The 19,387-nt window shown below is 42.2% G+C and overlaps 1 protein-coding gene across 3 annotated transcripts in view; it reads left to right on the top strand.

Moving 5' to 3' along the window:
* Nucleotides 1-4,414: 4,414 nt before the first annotated feature.
* PCDH10 (protocadherin 10) overlaps nucleotides 4,415-19,387 on the top strand; it is a 61,589-nt gene continuing 46,616 nt past the window's right edge. For all 3 annotated transcript variants that reach the window (XM_030313061.1, XM_030313063.1, XM_030313062.1), the window contains exons 1-4: nucleotides 4,415-7,493; nucleotides 9,071-9,129; nucleotides 9,687-9,793; nucleotides 17,705-18,010. In XM_030313061.1, coding sequence (XP_030168921.1) covers nucleotides 4,863-7,493; nucleotides 9,071-9,129; nucleotides 9,687-9,793; nucleotides 17,705-18,010 — 3,103 coding nt within the window. In that variant the 5' untranslated portion in view covers nucleotides 4,415-4,862. The remainder of the gene's footprint in view (nucleotides 7,494-9,070; nucleotides 9,130-9,686; nucleotides 9,794-17,704; nucleotides 18,011-19,387) is intronic.

Raw genomic sequence — 19,387 nt, 5'->3', positions numbered from 1 at the left:
TAATGCTTTAATGGAATATCTAGTATTACTAGTCCCCAAAATATGTATTAGTTTGTTCTCTGTTGAGTTGAGAGCATTACAACACAGTAACTAAGGAGTTACCTAAATGCCTACAATATGCTATCAATCTTTTCTAGAAACTTAGTCAACATTGTCTCTATAACTAGATGAACAAAAATATCAGCGTCCCTGGCTTTGGCTCCAAAACTTTCCACCTCTAAAGTTAGGTTGCACTACCACAAATAAACCTATTTCATAGCCATAAGAGATGCAACGCAGTCCAGGTCCTTTGTGATTGCTCTCTGCACTCTCCTTGCTGCGAATGGCAAATGCCAGGAACCATCTACCTCAATCCTGGCCAGGTCTGGTGTTTGAAAGACTTCTTATTGACAATTTAATTTTTTTTTCCTTCATTTCTTTAAAAAAAAATCTTTTCTCAAAGCTCTGGGCACACTGCAATAATAAGAGGATTTAGAAACAAATTGCTTTCAAGTCAAGTTAAATCACTGCAAACACTCATTTATCCAACCGCTGGTTAACAAACTTGTTTCCCTCCCGCTTTTTCCACAAAAGGGTAAGAAAGAAAGCAACCCTGTTACCTAGTTTCAAAGTTTCTAACTATGTATATAAAAAGCATTTGTGGGATCCTTTGCACCCCCCAATTTCTGCTGCACTTAGAGGCCAATGAAACACACGAATGTGCATTATCACTCTCATACACCAACCAGGACTTTTATGAAAATTGATTTTGATACACCTCTCGAAATAATAATTACTGCTTTCCCACTCTGATTTAGGATGCAATTTGTTTTAGTCCAGACGGTTGGCTCCCCTGGAGAAGGTGTTGGAGGTAGGGGTAGGGAGGTGCTCCATAGGTATCACTGCTCCCTTCCGGGTCCAGTAATGGGGGAAGGGGGATAGAGGGATGCGGTTTATTACACGATGTTCCGCACTTCAAAGAGGTCGTGAACCCCACCACCGAGGCTCTTATTTACTTAATCATGGCTTCACTAAATTCTGGGGTCCACCGAAGGGCACGTAAAAGAAAAAGGAATTAAGAGGCATTTTTAAAAGGCTGTTGTTTTGTGGGTGACGGGGTGGGGTTTTATGGTTCCAGGATAAAGAAGCGGAAAAAGCTATTAATGCCAGTATCTGAATCTTGTTCGGAACAAAATGCTCTCGCAGTTGTCTTTGGCTGGAGCTACCTAGAAGGAAGACAAGGCCGGGCTCAGGTCTGTTCCCCCTAGCAGAAGACCCCGCTGTCACCCTGAGGGTCCAGGGGAGCCTTAGAGACTAGAAGTTCGAGAGGCGAGACCTCTAGAGGGCCCGGGCCGGCGTCGCCTGCGCGGACACAGGCCTCTGTGACCCAAGAAATCCTGCAGAGCCCCCAACAGGCGAACCCTGCGGAAAGGGAGCTCCAAAGCAAAATTCTCTGGCTTGCCCTATGCTGCTTTCGCCGCTAGGAGACGCCTGTAACCCACGTTTGCGAGAGAGTTCCCGGCTCAAACACAACAGCTCCAAAAAAAAAAAAAAAAAAAAAAAAAAAAAAAAAAAAAAAAAAAAAAAAAAGCAGCTCAAGTGTTACAGTGGATGTAGTGATTATTTACAGGCAAATCTGGCCATCTCTCCACGTTCTCATCTCCACCTCTGGAAGCTCTTTGGCTCTCAGAGAACGCCTCAAGTCCGCCCAAACTTCATCTACGTTTTGAAAACACAAACCCTCTTCCCCAAACAGTTTCAGATCTGCATTGTCATTCAGCCACATGTCTCTCACACGCAAACACGCGTGCACACGCGCGCGCACACACAAGTGTTTCCATATGTATAAATGAAAACATTAGAAAATTACCGTCATTTTAAAAAATGCTCCAGGATTCTGATGAGTCAGCTAGAAGAGCTCAAAATATTTCATTTCAGTCCTGCAGATCTAAAGAAAAAGGGGGGAAGGGTGGAAAGTACAGATGCAATGCTGTTATTAATATTCAGATATACTATAATCTCCTTTTCATTGATCCACAGGTCGTTTTTATAAACTGCCATTCCATTCTCAGCAGTAGACGTGATGCTAAAATCATTTTAACTGCAGCGGTTTTCTCTTGGCTATGGCCAGTAGTCAATTTACTGCAGCTGAAAAAGGATTAGCCATTTTTGCTGGCATCCTTTCCTTCCAACCGCTCAAAGGCACGACCCATCTCCATGAAAGAGCCCGGGGCGGAGGGGGGGGGGTGGCGGAGGGGGGGGGCAGGGCAGTAGACACGCACTCTCGGGACTCACAGAGGCATGCCTCCGTCTGCAATCACGCCCGTGGACACTTGCTCTGCTTAATTCCCTATCACGAAGAGATGAAAACGTACCTCGGGCTTGGGGAAATGGTCCGCCTTTTCTCGAAGGTTGTGTTGGTGTTACCCTCGGGTCATTCATTACCAGACAGCCGCGAGGGATCGTCCTACATTGTGGCATAAGAAGACTCAACTGGGGCAGCTTTAGTGAATAAACAACCCCCGTACAGCCCATTAATTAGTATAAAAACATGCTTTAAAAAATCTTTTTTCTCGGAGAATGGACATTCATTCCACTCTCTAACAAGAGTTCGCGCTGTATTTTAACTTCACAAGAAGTGGATGCATGCATGCTCTGCTTTGCCCCCGCGCCACGGCAGTGGGCCCTCAGAGTTCGTCAAGCGCATCCTTCGAGATCCGGGTGGGGGGTTCGGGACTCCGCTGGGGCTTTCACAGACCTGTGCTCCGGCATGGGGGAGGATGGATGCGAGCGCCGTCAGTGTGCGAGCGCCTTCGCTGATAACCGCAGAGGCACAGACTCGGGCCCCGCATGTGCTCAGCCCCTGCCCGCCTACCCACCCCCACCCCTGCGCGTGTTCTCAGCAGCCCCGCCGTTTTCACCTAGCGGTCTTGCCCCAAACTGGGCAAGAATCGCTGCCCGGGTCTATAATGGGGGCGGGGAAGGGGATCTCCAAATGTCACAAAAAGCAGAAAATAGCCCGTGCGCGCCGCCGCAGCGAAGCACTTGGCAGGGCGAGGCGCAGGGATATCCGAGGCGCCCCACAGCGCCCAGCGGCGCTCGGTTGCCAGCGAGTCGGGCGTTAGGCTGGCGTGCTTGCAGGTAGTGCTCAAATGGAATTCCTCAGTCATTGATCAAAGCGCTCGTAGCCCTAACTAGGTCCCCAGGGGAGATAATCGGTTTGGTAAGAATGTTACGGATATACACTGAAGAAGGGCAGAGGCACGTCTAACGCGTCTGCACATCTATAGTAGCTGCCAGCCCACATCTCCCCGCGTGAATTCCTCGGCTTTTCAGGACCCACCTCCGCCCCACGCCCCAACTGCCTCACTCCGCTGCATCCAGCCCCGATAGACCCTCCCGCTTAGTTTGACACAACCCACGTTATATCCCTTTTTTAAAATCGTACAGGCAGTCTCGGCCAGAGCCCCTTCGTTAGGTAACCCCTGTCAGTTAGCGGCCCCTCTGCAACTTTTCCCCTTCTCGGTGATTTATTTCCACGATCGGTAGTAAAGGAAAACACCTTAAAGGAAAAAGAATGTTAGCGTCATTGGAAACCCCGCTCCTGGGAGAGGATACCGCTGCTGTTGCTATTATGTTTTCGCATTTGCTGATGCAAACAAGGGAACCTCTCTATTCCCTCTCCATTACCTGCGGCTGGGGACTGGGAACTTTCCGCGGCAGAGTCCCCAGCCAGCGCCTCGGGACCTGCCGGGCTGTTCTCACTCTCACACTCACACTCACCCCGGCAGCCCGCCCGAACGCGGGTTCCATCCCGCCCCTCCCGGCTGCCGAGTGACGCCCATGATTGACAGCCAGATCTGCCAGTTAGCGGTGGCTCGGTGGGTGGTGCTCCTCAGCGATTGGTTGGCAGAATGAGGGCGCTGCGCAAAAACAGAAAAGCGGAGCGCTCGGAGCTCAGAAACTGCCAGCCGAGATCACAGTCTCTAGGACTGAAGCAGGAGGAGGGAAAGACTGGAAGGAAGAGAGACAGGTTAGAGGGAAAGAGGCTTGGGAAGAAAACAGCAGGAAAGAAGCCGCTCATCACACTTCTAGAGAGGCAAATGATGCTGGAGATGAGGACAGAGAAAGACAAAACTATGAGAGCCAAAAAATACAAATAAAACGAAAGAGGAGAAAATGCCAAGAAGAACATCCATCCGGAGAAATGAAGAGAATGAAAGTTTTATGCTGCAGAGCCGTTCTATGTTTTTCCGGCACAAAATTCTCTTGCTGTTTTTAAGCCCTTTTGCATTTGCCAGCCGTTGACATTGAGGCATGTTCAGCGGTGCCAGCAGCGTCTCCTCTTCCTTCTCCTCTTCCTCTTCATCTTCCTCCTCCTCATCTTCCTCCACCATCACCATCACCACCACCGCCACCACCACCACCACCTCCTCCTCCTCCTCCTCCCCCTCCTTCTTTTCCTCCTCCTCCTTCTCCTCCCATCAGCAAGAAGACAAACCGAGGACAGTCTTGAAATATCGAAATTTCCTCCTTGGGATTTGCCAGCGCCGCGTTGCGCCAAGACTGTCGGAATAAAGGACGCTGACTATTGTATTATTATTTTATTAATTGGTCAGTGGGAAGATTACCGATGAGGAAAGGGGACGCCTGTCACCCTTCCTGCGCTAAGATTGAAAAATGAGGCTGAGTTGGGGGAAGCCCTAAAATGAAGCAAAAGGAATAAGATTTTTCAGGACAGAAAGCCACAGGAGCCCCCCAGACAGCGCACTTTTATTTGTTTTTTTTTTTTTTTAAGATTTTTTTTTTTTTTTTTCGTGGTGGTGGGGGAGGTGATTGGGTGGCTGACTGGCTGCGGGAAGCTGCTTCCTTTCCCTTTGGAGATGATTGTGCTATTATTCTTTGCCTTGCTCTGGATGGTGGAAGGAGTCTTTTCCCAGCTTCACTACACAGTGCAGGAGGAGCAGGAACATGGCACTTTCGTGGGGAATATCGCTGAAGATCTGGGCTTGGACATTACAAAACTTTCAGCTCGCAGGTTTCAAACGGTGCCCAACTCGCGGACCCCTTACTTGGACCTCAACCTGGAGACCGGGGTGCTGTACGTAAACGAGAAGATCGACCGCGAGCAAATCTGCAAGCAGAGCCCGTCCTGCGTCCTGCACCTGGAGGTCTTCCTGGAGAACCCCCTCGAGCTCTTCCGTGTGGAGATCGAAGTGCTGGACATCAATGACAACCCCCCCTCCTTCCCGGAGCCGGACCTGACTGTGGAGATCTCTGAGAGCGCCACGCCGGGCACCCGCTTCCCGCTGGAGAGCGCATTCGACCCAGACGTGGGCACCAACTCCTTGCGCGACTACGAGATCACCCCCAACAGCTACTTCTCCCTGGACGTGCAGACCCAGGGGGATGGCAACCGATTCGCCGAGCTGGTGCTGGAGAAGCCGCTGGACCGAGAGCAGCAAGCGGTGCACCGCTACGTGCTGACCGCGGTGGACGGGGGAGGAGGGGGAGGAGGAGGAGAAGGAGGGGGAGGCGGCGGGGGAGGGGGCCTGCCCCCCCAACAGCAGCGCACCGGCACTGCCCTACTCACCATCCGAGTGCTGGACTCCAACGACAACGTCCCCGCCTTCGACCAACCCGTCTACACTGTGTCTCTACCAGAGAACTCGCCGCCGGGCACGCTCGTAATCCAGCTCAACGCCACAGACCCAGATGAGGGCCAGAATGGCGAAGTCGTGTATTCCTTCAGCAGCCACATTTCGCCCCGGGCGCGGGAGCTCTTTGGACTCTCCCCGCGCACTGGCCGGCTGGAGGTGAGCGGAGAGCTAGACTATGAAGAGAGCCCGGTGTACCAAGTGTACGTACAAGCCAAGGACCTGGGCCCCAACGCGGTGCCCGCGCACTGCAAGGTGCTTGTGCGAGTACTGGATGCTAACGACAACGCTCCGGAGATCAGCTTCAGCACGGTGAAGGAGGCGGTGAGCGAGGGCGCGGCGCCCGGGACCGTGGTGGCCCTGTTCAGCGTGACCGACCGCGACTCCGAGGAGAATGGGCAGGTGCAGTGCGAGCTGCTGGGGGATGTGCCGTTCCGCCTCAAGTCTTCCTTCAAGAACTACTATACGATCGTGACCGAAGCCCCCCTGGACCGAGAGGCCGGGGACTCGTACACCCTGACCGTTGTGGCTCGGGACCGGGGCGAGCCGGCGCTCTCCACCAGTAAGTCGATCCAGGTGCAAGTGTCAGATGTGAACGACAACGCACCGCGGTTTAGCCAGCCGGTCTACGACGTGTATGTGACCGAGAACAACGTGCCCGGCGCCTATATCTACGCGGTAAGCGCCACAGACCGCGACGAGGGCGCCAACGCCCAGCTAGCCTACTCTATCCTCGAGTGCCAGATCCAGGGCATGAGCGTCTTCACTTACGTGTCCATCAACTCTGAGAACGGCTACTTGTACGCCCTGCGCTCCTTCGATTACGAGCAGCTCAAGGACTTCAGCTTCCAGGTGGAAGCTCGGGACGCCGGCAGCCCCCAGGCTCTGGCCGGTAACGCCACCGTCAACATCCTCATCGTGGACCAGAACGACAACGCCCCTGCCATCGTGGCGCCCCTGCCTGGGCGCAACGGGACTCCAGCGCGGGAGGTGCTGCCCCGGTCGGCGGAGCCAGGCTACCTGCTGACCCGCGTGGCCGCAGTGGACGCAGACGACGGCGAGAACGCCCGGCTCACCTACAGCATTGTGCGGGGCAACGAAATGAACCTCTTCCGCATGGACTGGCGCACGGGGGAACTCCGCACCGCGCGCCGGGTGCCGGCCAAGCGCGACCCCCAGCGGCCTTACGAGCTGGTGATCGAGGTGCGCGACCACGGGCAGCCGCCCCTGTCCTCCACTGCCACACTGGTGGTGCAGCTGGTGGATGGAGCCGTGGAGCCCCAGGGAGGGGGCGGGGGCGGTAGCGGGGGGTCAGGGGAGCATCAGCGCCCCAGCCGCTCCGGCGGCGCGGAGACCTCGCTGGACCTCACCCTCATCCTCATCATTGCGCTGGGCTCGGTGTCTTTCATATTCCTGCTAGCCATGATCGTGCTTGCCGTGCGTTGCCAAAAAGAGAAGAAGCTGAACATCTACACCTGTCTGGCCAGTGACTGCTGCCTCTGCTGCTGCTGCTGTGGCGGTGGGGGCTCGACCTGCTGCGGCCGCCAAGCCCGGGCGCGCAAGAAAAAACTCAGCAAGTCGGACATCATGCTGGTGCAAAGCTCCAACGTACCCAGTAACCCGGCCCAAGTGCCGGTGGAGGAGTCCGGGGGCTTTGGCTCCCACCACCACAACCAGAATTACTGCTACCAGGTCTGCCTGACCCCTGAGTCCGCCAAGACCGACCTGATGTTCCTTAAGCCCTGCAGCCCATCGCGGAGTACGGACACTGAGCACAACCCCTGCGGGGCCATCGTCACCGGCTACACAGACCAGCAGCCCGACATCATCTCCAACGGAAGCATTTTGTCCAACGAGGTAAGGCTGAAGCGAAAGGACCACCATCTCTCATCTCCTCCATCTGAAAGCCTCCTCTAGCCCGGCCCTTGTATCTCTGGTGCACTCTGTATTTATATTTAGGATATTAACTTCTTTGTATCTTTGTGGGGGCAGGAATTGGGCGGGGGAGGCTATCCCACCCCTTCGTATGTAACCTAAACTTCGTGTTGTCCCTAATTTTCTGCGCTCCACCCCTCCACATTTACTTTCATTTCCTCCCCTTGGTGCTTTGCCACCTTGGACCTTCCTTCTTCCCTCGGGCTTGGTTCCTTTAAAATCCTAACCCCTTCTCAGTCCTTTCCCTTCTCAGTTTTCTGAGGGTAAAGGGAAAAGTAGGAGGGGGACCGAGGGAAATGTGATGGAGGGACTTTCTGGCACCGGGCAAAGGTCTTTTTCTCTTTGCGTTTGTCCCAGGCGTTAATAAAGTTAATGCTGTTTGCTTTGTTTATCGATGCTTTCAGTCGCGTGTAAAAGTAAGCTATAGATTGTTTAACTTTGCACAGTCGTCTAAACTCGAATGCATGTTTTAGCGAATAACTTATCAGATCCTTGTCCCCTGAACTCGGGTTGCAGAAAAGCCTTCAGTTCTGCTCTGGACAGCATTTACAGACGCTCTTGAAACCCAAGGCCCACACAGTGTGAATTTGAATGAAGTTACTTTGGCACAAACCCCTGTAAGCGTAAACTAAAGAAAGGCTTAAACAATTGTTACCTTAAATATATCTTTTAACTAATAATAACTTCTTGCCACTGTTCTTGATAAATCACCACTGTTGGCTTTCTTCCTCAAAGAATTTGGCTTGTCAATTCCGATTTCTATTTAAAAGATGGAGAAGTGGCAAAGTTGGAAGGTGGGAGGGAGGGGGAGAACAGGGTTGATTTATGTACTAGAAAGTTTGGACCGGAAAAGGTGTGTGGATGCCGGAGGTGGGGGGAGGAGAATGCAGAGGGCGTTTGGAGGGGGAAAAGAATGGGGAGGGGGGGGCTTTATGAATTCCTTTCTTGGCAGGTTATTTTATTTGAGTCTTAGATATTATTAATTGACTTTCATGAATATTTGTACAGTTCATTTGTATCTTAAGCACATTTTGAAAATAAACAACAAAATAATTCCATAAAATATCCAAACTTTTTTGCTTATTGAGCGTGCTGTTTTTCTTGTGTCAACCAGTATGCACCTAAACACTGTTTTAGGCCACTGAAAGAAAGACTGTAGAGTTTACCTAGGTTGACTCTATTAGGGACAATAGTTTATGAGCCCTAGCTATGAGGTCATTTGCATTCTCTCCTTAAAAACACACATACACACGTTTAAAATTGGCTTTTTATTTTTGGAATTTTTTTTTTAACCTTTACTGAAAGTCTAGATTGAGTGTCTCTGCATATCCCCCCACCCCTTACCCAGCAGTCACTAGGGTGAGGTCTTAGAATAGCTTGAAAATTCATAAAAATGCACACAATTACTTAAACTAGACTCAGTTCCTTACCTCAAAAAAAGGACTATTAGTTAAACCCTTAGCATTCAAATGCTCTTGATTTATTTATTTTTTTTCTAGACTAAACACCAGCGAGCAGAGCTCAGCTATCTAGTTGACAGACCTCGCCGAGTTAACAGGTATGGACTCTTTTTTTTTTTTTTTTTTTTTCCTACCTTGGTGTGTGGACAATTTACAACCTACTAAAATTAGGAATTAGGGGTATTATTCAATATTAAAATATAAAATGTATAAAGCATTTCCAGTTAAGGCAGAACATACATGCTGATTATGTTGGGGTTCCTAGACAATACATTAAAATCTGGGCATATTTCATTTATATACAACTTACTGAATATATTTGAATATCTTATCAATTTACACGCCTACGCTGCTTCTGATAGTCTCCCTAACTGTTCCAGGTGGATACTCTCTTTTATGAAAATCATATAAACATATACATAACTCTAATCATAGAAAATGGCTAAACTAGATACACCTTAAGGGCTCAACCACCTGCTACGCTCAGTTTTAAAGAGTTAAGTTTAAGGTGATGAAAACCAGCTTTATGCAGAAATAAAGGCAACTGAGAGGTCTATGAATCTGCAGCACCATTGTTGACCATGTGGTGGCAGAAGAATGTTTTCTGTGTTTCTTAACCTTTTTTATTCTAATATTCACGTTTTTGTACTTCTAGTTCTGCATTCCAGGAAGCCGACATAGTAAGCTCTAAGGACAGTGGTCATGGAGACAGTGAACAAGGAGATAGTGATCACGATGCCACCAACCGCGGCCAGTCAGCTGGTAAGTGTGTTCAAAGAGCAATGCTGACTTTTATGGTTTTTGTTGTTGTTGTTGTTGTTGTTGTTGTTGTTGTTTTAAATAAATCTAGAAAGAATGATGTCCTAGGTAATTTTCTGTAGGTTTAATGTTGGTAAATCCACAGAAAAAATGGTGTCATGTTATGTTGATAAGTGTATATTCAAAGAGGATTATAAAAATTTGATGTTCCTTCAGAGAGGTAAAGCTAGAGATGTATTGTGAAATATGTTAGAATATGAGCTATTTCTTCCTTATGCAATGTTCTTTAGTGCAATTGTATTGCATACAAAGAGCTATAGATTTCTCACCTGGTCCAGTCCTCAGTCTTTAGTCAATTAAGGTATTATTAGACTTGTTTATGGATGAGGTAGCTGAAGATGAATGAACTTGATTGAACTGTACAAAGTCACAAGAGAATAATTGGATGATTGGGAACTAGAATCCAAATTTCTTGCTTTTGAGAGCAGTGCATTTTGTAAGCCACCGAGTATTGAATGGTAGAAGGAATGGTGATGAAAAGTCATGAATAGCCTGAAAGCAGGGTTTCCAATGCTGGGTTCTTAGGCTTCAGGACATTAGGAAACATTTGATAATGTGTATTTTCTCGAGCATCCTAGATTTCCTCATATTTTCAATAAGGCCCATGACCTGTCAAAAGTTGAACCCTGTGTGTATTTGTATACGAGCTTAATGATAGTCACTGATGGGGTTGCAATGTGACACAGATGTTTTACATTGTTTATTTGCTTTACTTTTGTCTATATAAATTTAACTGTTAAGTTTTATAGGATGCCGATAACTCTGCTTACTAATACTTAAAGAAGACACTTTAAAGATAAAATATGTACCTTACAATGATGAAAATGATTTCATGTTTGAGGTTGGATTAAATGAGGTTGGATTTTCCACCTCGTTGGCCTTTCAACCAAGAAGGGTAGGGTGATTTTTTTTTTTTTTTTAATTTTTCTTTTTTGAGGTTTGTGGTTTTCTGACATGCGAAAAGAAATGGAAAGGCGAATGAATTAACTTTTGTGACTTGTAAAAATGTCCATCATTGGGCCATCTCTGGATTCAACTCTGGTCACATGCTTTTGAGCTCCATTTTGGTTAACGATGTAACCCTAGAGTGAGAGAGTCCTGATTCTCAAGGTAATATTGGTCCTAGAGAGCACACATTCCTTAACACACTCGGTGGACCTCTAAACCGTGCTGAGGCAGTGTGTCAAAGGGCAGCCCACACCCCACGGTCGCCTGGCAGCAGTGGTTACTGCAAGCCTCCCACTTGGCCAATGTGTGCTGTGTCTGAGGCTGACTTAGCCTTGGGAAACACAGGCAGGAGGAGGGGGGGAAAGGCTGCTCAAGGGTCTCTTTATATTGCTGCAAGTCATTAATATGCAGACCTAATGAGACTTGAGAACTGCCAAGAATCCCCGGAGGTCCCTGCCCCTTGCGGGCCTTCACGCTAAGTGAACAGAGCATCTATTTAGTGTCTGGGAACCTGACAACAAACCAGATCTTGCCAGAAGTTTATATTTGAGTACAAAGTCCCTTTCATTTTTGGCCTATATATGGCATATGATTTATTGTTATCTTTAAAAAGCTGTACATGTAGAATTGCTCATTCCTGTTCTTTTTCCAGGGTTTCTAATTTAAGTTAGCCTTTTTTAAACTTTTAAAACAAAATGTTTAATATTAAAACAGAGTACCTGGTGCATGTTTCCTTGGGTGCATTTTATTCTTTTCCCACTCCCCCACCCTCTGCTTTGTTTTGTTGTTGTTGTTGTTGTTGTTGTTGTTTTTCTGTAGCACTCCAATCTCAATGAACATTTCAATTAGTTTAGTCCCTCAGACATAATGAGCCATAATAACCTAACCAAAGAAAGAGAAACGAATAAACATCTGCAAAAAGTGCTAAATTTGGAAGATGGATGGGAATATATTCTTATCAATGCGTCTTCCCAGTAGCTGTTTTATTCCACAGGCACTCACTGTTGCCATTTCGGTAATGTTTCTTTCAAATTATTTGAGATGTCAAAGCATTACAAGGAAAATTAAAATGCTACATTGTGTACTGGAAAATTTTCCAAAAAGCAAGGCAGTTTGTATTTTTCTTTATCAGTGGTAAAATTTGCCTGTGTCTTTACATTCTTAAACACGAAAAGTATCACAGAATTAACAATTTACTTTTGTATTTCCTTGGCAGTTACAAGGCAGGCACAACATACTGAGTGCGATAATTGCTCTTTTAGAATTGTAATGACACGCTTGTATTAAGAAGTAATCTCACCTTTGTGTGCTGAATTGCAATCAGATTTAATATGTCTAATTTTATGGTAAGAATGATTTTGAAGTGTTTTCTTTTTTTAAGTATGAAACCCTGAGTGCAGAGAATTGAAATCCATTTACTTAATGACTTTTTCCAGTCCCTACTGATGTTGTGTCCTATAAACTTCACACCAAGTGGCTACAATATTTCCTAAAAGTTAAGCCCATTTCAGGGAAATAAGTACATCTGTTTTATTTTCTTGTAATGCCAGGTACTAATGATCTTCTAGTTGTGTAATATTTAGGAAATATTATTCATAGCACGTCTATATCCAGGTTTAGGATATGAAAAAAAAATATCATACACATCAGCAAATCTCACTGAGCTAGTTTTTAGGGGAAGAACACCAGACTGCCATGGAAAAATAACATTAGAAAGATACAGACTCTGAAATCTCTACTTCAGTGTGTACCTTCTTCCATATTTCATTATATACACTATTTAGCTCAGTGCTTCACCTGTTTAAACTTGCTAACTTTTTATTTATCCCTGATTTCTTTTTCTGTTAGCATTATTTTGTATTTATTTATTTCGATATGCCTTCTATTTATTCTACTATGAATAGTTTTCTTTTTTGTTCTTTCTCTACCCCCCCCCCTTGCTTTTCTCCTTTCTAAGCCATTTGGAGTCACCAATCTTGTTCATAGAAGGGCTTTAAACACGGAGGCAGCTGCACAGAGAATCACATAAGCTTTTTCAGTTTTCTACTGCACCTGGCTCCATGTGTGAAATTCTTCGGCTTGACCACTGCTCTGTGGCATTTTCTTTCTATAGCCTTGTCAAGGTGCTTTCCGTTTTTTTCAGGGTGCTATTGATGTATTGGTTAGATATGGCAGAAGTCCAGGGAGATGTGGTAAATGTATGCATAAACCATCACAAGAGGAAAATCTGATTAATCACAGCTTAAATAGCCACAAATAAGTCAAAGTGTACTTAAAAGAAATATGGTTTCAATTTGGTTTATTATATCATGAGATTAAGATATCTTTTTTCTGATTTGGAATACTGATACAAAAATTTGAATTGCATATTCTTAAACATTTTAACATTATTACAGGCACATCTAAGGAGATATATTTAGTTATAAGAATTTTTTGCCTCGCTTATTAAATATTTGTGATATGCACACTATTAGACTTATCAATTTATTTCTAATATTTGTGTCCTCTTAAAAAATATATTGAAAAGGACAATCTAATAAATGATTCTGTTAATGTTACGTGTTATAGTTTACCTGAAAATTGTCAAACCGCTCTTCCTTGTACGTTTGACCTTCAGTTACAAGGAAACTTAGACTAGGTGTGTTCATTTTAATTATTGAGATCGATGCAGGATGTGCGGTCAAAATTTGGCTACATGTTAAAAAAACAAAGTGACTGGAGTTGCCAGTATTTCCAAACTTGTAAAGTATACCATGAAACATATTCAGCAATTGCACCATTCTTACAAGACCAACAAGACAATTTTTGATTTATCATCAATACAAATTTCCCTTTCCCAGCTCCACTCAGATTGTAGATACTGGCAGATTAGCATCTGGATTTGTAAATAAAGTGAATTTATATGATTGTTTGCAAAAGCTTATTCGTGTTACTGGTGAAAATCTGAACTGCCACTTGATGCTACAGAGAGATTTATAATTGGAAAAAACGCATATAACAAAGTATTAGAGAAAATGGAGAAAAATATCAACACACTGGAAGATTGATAAATGAGGAGAAATTTTGATGCACATGTTTTGATTTTTTCATGAGTGAATCATGTTAATAAATATCTGCGTCCAAGCTATCTTTTCCTAAAACTTATGCCAATTTTTGCGGTTATAATTAATATCTCTCCATTTTTTTGTTGTTGGTAAGTGGTTAAAGGAAGACTGGAAATTTCCTCAAAAAATTAAGTATTGATTTTCTTTAAAATTAATTTATCGTGTTACGAAAAATTAAGCATTTTTATGAAGTCTTGGTGCATGAGAAAGAAATGCACACATAACTTTATATTGTTACATTCATCAGAAAACAGCACAAACTGAATACAATTATAATATTTTTGAAATCATGATTTGTTCTCAATGGTAATAGCACTGCCTCTGACTATAAAGAACAAGTTACTTGCCAGTTCAAAAATATGTATTTTAAAATTTGTCTAAATATATCTTTGCATAACAAGCAGTCTATCACGTCAGCTGTCATGCCTTGTAGAACAGATTATTTCTGAGAAGTGGGAAAAATAAATAACTAGGAGAAGAAATTTCAAGTAATGTATATGTATGTGTGTATATGTGTATATATATATATGTATGTATGTATATGTGTATATTTGTATATACATATATACATGTATATACATATATGTGTATATGTGTATGTATATGTGTGTGTGTGTGTGTGTGTGTGTGTGTGTATATATGTTGAGATGATTCTTAGAAATTACCAAAACTTCAAAACTGAGGTTTGGCCTGTATTTTTCTGCTAAACAAATCTCACAGGTTCTATACTTAGGGGCATTTGAATGAGAAAATATAAAAATCACCTTAAATTTATTTTCTCTGGGGCCTTCACTTTGAGCTATTAAAAAATTCCAAGGGCAATGTGTAAAGCATACATTTTAATACATCACCTGTCCCGGAAGACCTGGCATTCCTGTATATCATGTAGTCATTTATCACAACAGAACTTAAACATACTTCTGTTTATTTGGCCATTAAACAGTATATTTAATGGGACTGGCGATAAATGAAAGAAGGTAAAAAAAGAAAAAAAAAGAAAAGAATAGTTAGTCTTTCAGTGACTCCCTCAAGTGAGGAATGGTAACAGGTATATTTACTTGGTTCTCAAATCATGTATATAAAAGACAAATGATTTGGCATGTATTGATGTAGTTTTTATGTTATTATTTTTTAATTTTGCTTCTGAGTCTGACATTTTCCTCCTGAGAAACTGGTACACTTGTTTTGTCAGTAAAACTGGTGGAGTATGTTCATGCACAATTTGTAGCACCTTATCTTTCATTCTGGTTACATATAGCTGTGTGGTATTACTGTGGGAATCACACTTTTAAAAGACTAGTTCATGAATTCAGTAAGAGCATCATTTACAAGTGTTTTCTCTGTCAAGTAAAATTGTTCTTCCAGCATAAAACTTCATCCTATTTCTCATTTTTCTTGTTATGCACATGATATCATTTTTGTACGGGTTCTCGACTCATGAGAACTTGATTACATCGTCTGAGAGAATGTTAACTAGTTTCTAATAATTAAAGAAGCCAAAGACCAGAAAACCAGACACTTCAAGAAAAGAAAATGGGCGCAACTGAGTATAAACTATTTAATTAAACAAGTTCTACTAAAAGTACCTCCTAACACATACAACATCTTAATAATGTTGAGAGACTAGTTTATTAAAATTTTTCTATAAGACAGATGATCACATTTAAAATTAGGAGAGTACTTGAGAGTATAGCTGCTCAAAAAGATGGGAAAGATTGTTAATGGTATCATGTGGTATATTTAAAATGATATTCATTGGTCATGTGAGAAAAAACTGTATTCCAAATTTTGCATTAATACCCATTATTATTATGGTTTAATAATGTAGTATTATCCTGATATTTGTATTAATTCCACCAACTCCAAACTTAATTATGATTTGGATTTAATTTTAAAATAAATAATTGCTCACAATCATTTTACTTTGAACAGTAATTCCATCTATCAAAAAAATATATTTTTTTTTTCTCTATCGTATTTCAAATAGGGAGCATTTCTAGTACAGTATTCAAATATAAATTTCTTTGGTTCTATAGCTTCTACCAACCTAGGATGTCAATGTGTATCAATTTCTTTCCTTTTTCTTTTTCTTTCTAAATATCTCTGTGAAGAAATAGGGAAAAAAAAAAAAAAAAACCTCAGCTACCCTGGTGTCAAAAAAACACTGACATATTTTACATGCTTTCTTAACCTGGTTCCTTATCCAGGTTTCAGCTCACGTTTAGGTTCCTCAACAGTTCACTGATCAGTAATTTATTTCAAGGCTTATGCATGACAATTATCAATGGAATACTATAATCGAAGCCAGACTCGGCATTATACATAGTTTAATTTAAAATAAAAAAGTCATAAAGTGAGATTAATATATGATAAGAAGATTCATTTTATTTCTTTAAACATAATTTACATAATTAACTGTTCTTATCTCCAAAATACTTGTGGACAATCTAGAAGATTAATACTCTGAAAAAAATTATTTTCTATACTTTATATATACAGATGTTAATATATACACACACAAACACGTAAAGCAGTTTGTGACAAAAGGCCATTAGGAATTTTAAAACCAAAACTCAAGAGTTCAAAATCACTACTGATATTTGTAAGAAGAAACAATCAGATGGGTTCATTAAATAAATATGACTCTGTTGATTAAAAAAGAAATTCATCGTTTTTCCAGACTGCTCATGCATTTGAGAGCTTCTTTTATGCAGAATAATCATACTTGAGTTATTTTAAATTGATCCTGTTTAAAAACATGCACAATAAATGTGTTAGTATGTTTAGAAAAATATTAAAATGTGATTATGGTTTATGTACTTGTTTCTCTGAATAGGGGTAGTTACCAAAATGAATGTCAAATAGTATTCTATAATGCTCAAAATTATTATGCTTTGCCTAAGAAACTGAGCTTTCTTGAGTCACAACCAGATAATATTTAATAGTCTTGTCAATCTGTGGGAGACGATGAAACTTGAAGGTGTCATTTGAAATCTTAGTATCCTAGGATTAGTAAGGAAACAGTTCTGTGTTCACTAGGACAAGCGTTTCCAGTGTGAAACAAGTAATAAGGTATTTGTCAATAGTATCTGCAGCTGACTCACATTACACTTGATTACCTTGGTTTCACTAATTATAGTCATTTGTTCTGGGTTTGTCTGCAGTGGCGAATAATAAGTAGTAATATGGGCTACCAGAATGTCATTGAGCTATACCTTTTAGGGTCATTTTCTGAGATCCTAAGAAAGCATGCTCTTGGCCACTCACAAAATGTTGTTTCATTCTTGTTATTTATTGGTTTATCAATATGTGTGCCGTATTTCTCTTGGATTTCACTTTCTGTTTAATGTCTAGATTTCTTAATCTAAATATCATCATTTGTGCTTTACGTATTTCTGATGTTTTTGTCTCTAAGGGAAAAAATAAACATGTTGGATGCCTTATCATCATTAGAGATTATGGATTATAAAAGCTTTATACTTATATTTTTCTCTATTATGAATTTCACCAGAGATTTTTAAAAATATTCATTCTTTTTCTACTCACCATTCCCTAGTTTTTTTTTTTTTTTTTTCCCACAGCTTTTTCCCAACTCTGAGAATTTTAGAAAGATCTATCTACCTTAAGGTCCTCTTTGCTAGAAGAGTCTAACCCTTTGCACAATAGTACAAAGACATTTTTGATGTCTATGAGGTTAAGGCAAGAAAAATTTGTTAAAACGCATTCACCCAGCACTCTTTATGCTACCTGTAATCTTTCACATTAGTGAAACCTGGATCCATAGTTTCCCTTTTGTTTACAGGCATGGATCTCTTCTCCAACTGTACTGAGGAATGTAAAGCGCTGGGCCATTCAGATCGGTGCTGGATGCCTTCTTTTGTCCCCGCGGATGGACGCCAGGCTGCGGATTATCGCAGCAATCTGCATGTTCCTGGCATGGACTCTGTTCCAGACACTGAGGTGTTTGAAACTCCAGAAGCCCAGCCTGGGGCGGAGAGGTCTTTCTCCACCTTTGGCAAAGAGAAGGCCCTTCACAGCACCCTGGAGAGGAAGGAGCTGGATGGACTGCTGTCTAATACACGAGCGCCTTACAAACCACCATATTTGAGTAAGTATTACATAAAAGCCTTTATCAAAGTATTCCCTTTGAGGGAATAAAGTTCAACATGCCATTCTTCTTAGTGAAAATAGAGCTCAGGTTGTTTTTCAGAAACAAAGATAAAAGTGACTCTTGGATGCAGGCAGTCCTTTACTATGGAAAAATGAATATCTTAACAGGAAGACAGGTTTCTGTGTTAGGACATGGTTGTTGACAACAATCAAACATAACTTTTGATGTTGAAAACATTTTTCAAATGCATTTCATATTTCCTTTGAATATTGCTCGCTTGCTTACTTGATTTCCATGTGTTTTGAAGGGCTTAATTAAGATGGAAAAACATCTCTTGACACTTGAGTCACTGGGAGATCTCATTTTTTTATTGATGCCAGCATTTTCACATAATCATCCTTTTCCCACAGTGACATTAAACATTTTAGGCTAAATTAAGAAATCAGCGTAGCTATCACTTTGACCATTCAACGTGATTTAGTAATATGTTCATATGGTCAGAATCAGAGGAACTATGTGATGGAAACATACGAATAAAGCAATATTCTTCATTTACTTAAAATAATACATTCTTCTAACAATGGAGATGTTCAAAATTGTACTCCTCTCTTTCAATATTGGGACCATATTCTCTAAGTGGATTATTTTATGCAACCACAGTGAAAATAAAAATGCTTAGAGATTCTGTAGTATATTTCTTTGAGGGTTTTGGTAATGAAATTATCCTATTATTCTCTGCTACATAGGAATCTTTTTTTCTTTTAGTTAATCGGTAAATACCACTGACAATTCCATAGTTTGGTCAAACCACATAAACTAATACTTGATAAGGATGAAACTCATAAAGACTCAATCAAAAGATGACTTTTATTTTGTATTGCAAATCTAACGTACATGGTGTTTTCTTACTTTCATCCCCTAGTACAAAAAAAAAAAAAAAAGAAAAAAAGAAAATCATGGGATCATAAGCTAGAAACAAAAATAAAACAGTTTGCAGATGTATCATTACTTCCATGACTTCAGGAATGGGAGGGAAATAGAAAAAAATACCTAAAGGAAAGACAAACTAGAAGAACATATATTTTAACTCATGAATGTAAATATGAAAGGCATGAATTGAATACACGGAGGACAAGACTACTACTCTAGACATTGATAAAGGCATGGATCTGCCATTGGAAACATACATTGTGATGGCAACACCGATTAAACTGTTTTATGAAGGATTCAATTCAACTTTTCAGATTTCTTGGAAATACCATTACCCCATATCATTTCAGAACCAAATAACTACTCCTGTCTATAAACTATTGATATTTATTTTGCTTTATTTTTTGGCGTTATAAAATGCAAGGAGACCACATATACTTAGAA

This window comes from Lynx canadensis, chromosome B1, assembly GCF_007474595.2.
Source record: "Lynx canadensis isolate LIC74 chromosome B1, mLynCan4.pri.v2, whole genome shotgun sequence".
Classification (NCBI taxonomy): Eukaryota; Metazoa; Chordata; class Mammalia; order Carnivora; family Felidae; genus Lynx; species Lynx canadensis.
Note: the sequence above shows the minus strand (reverse complement) of the source record. Positions and strands in the feature narration are given on the sequence as shown.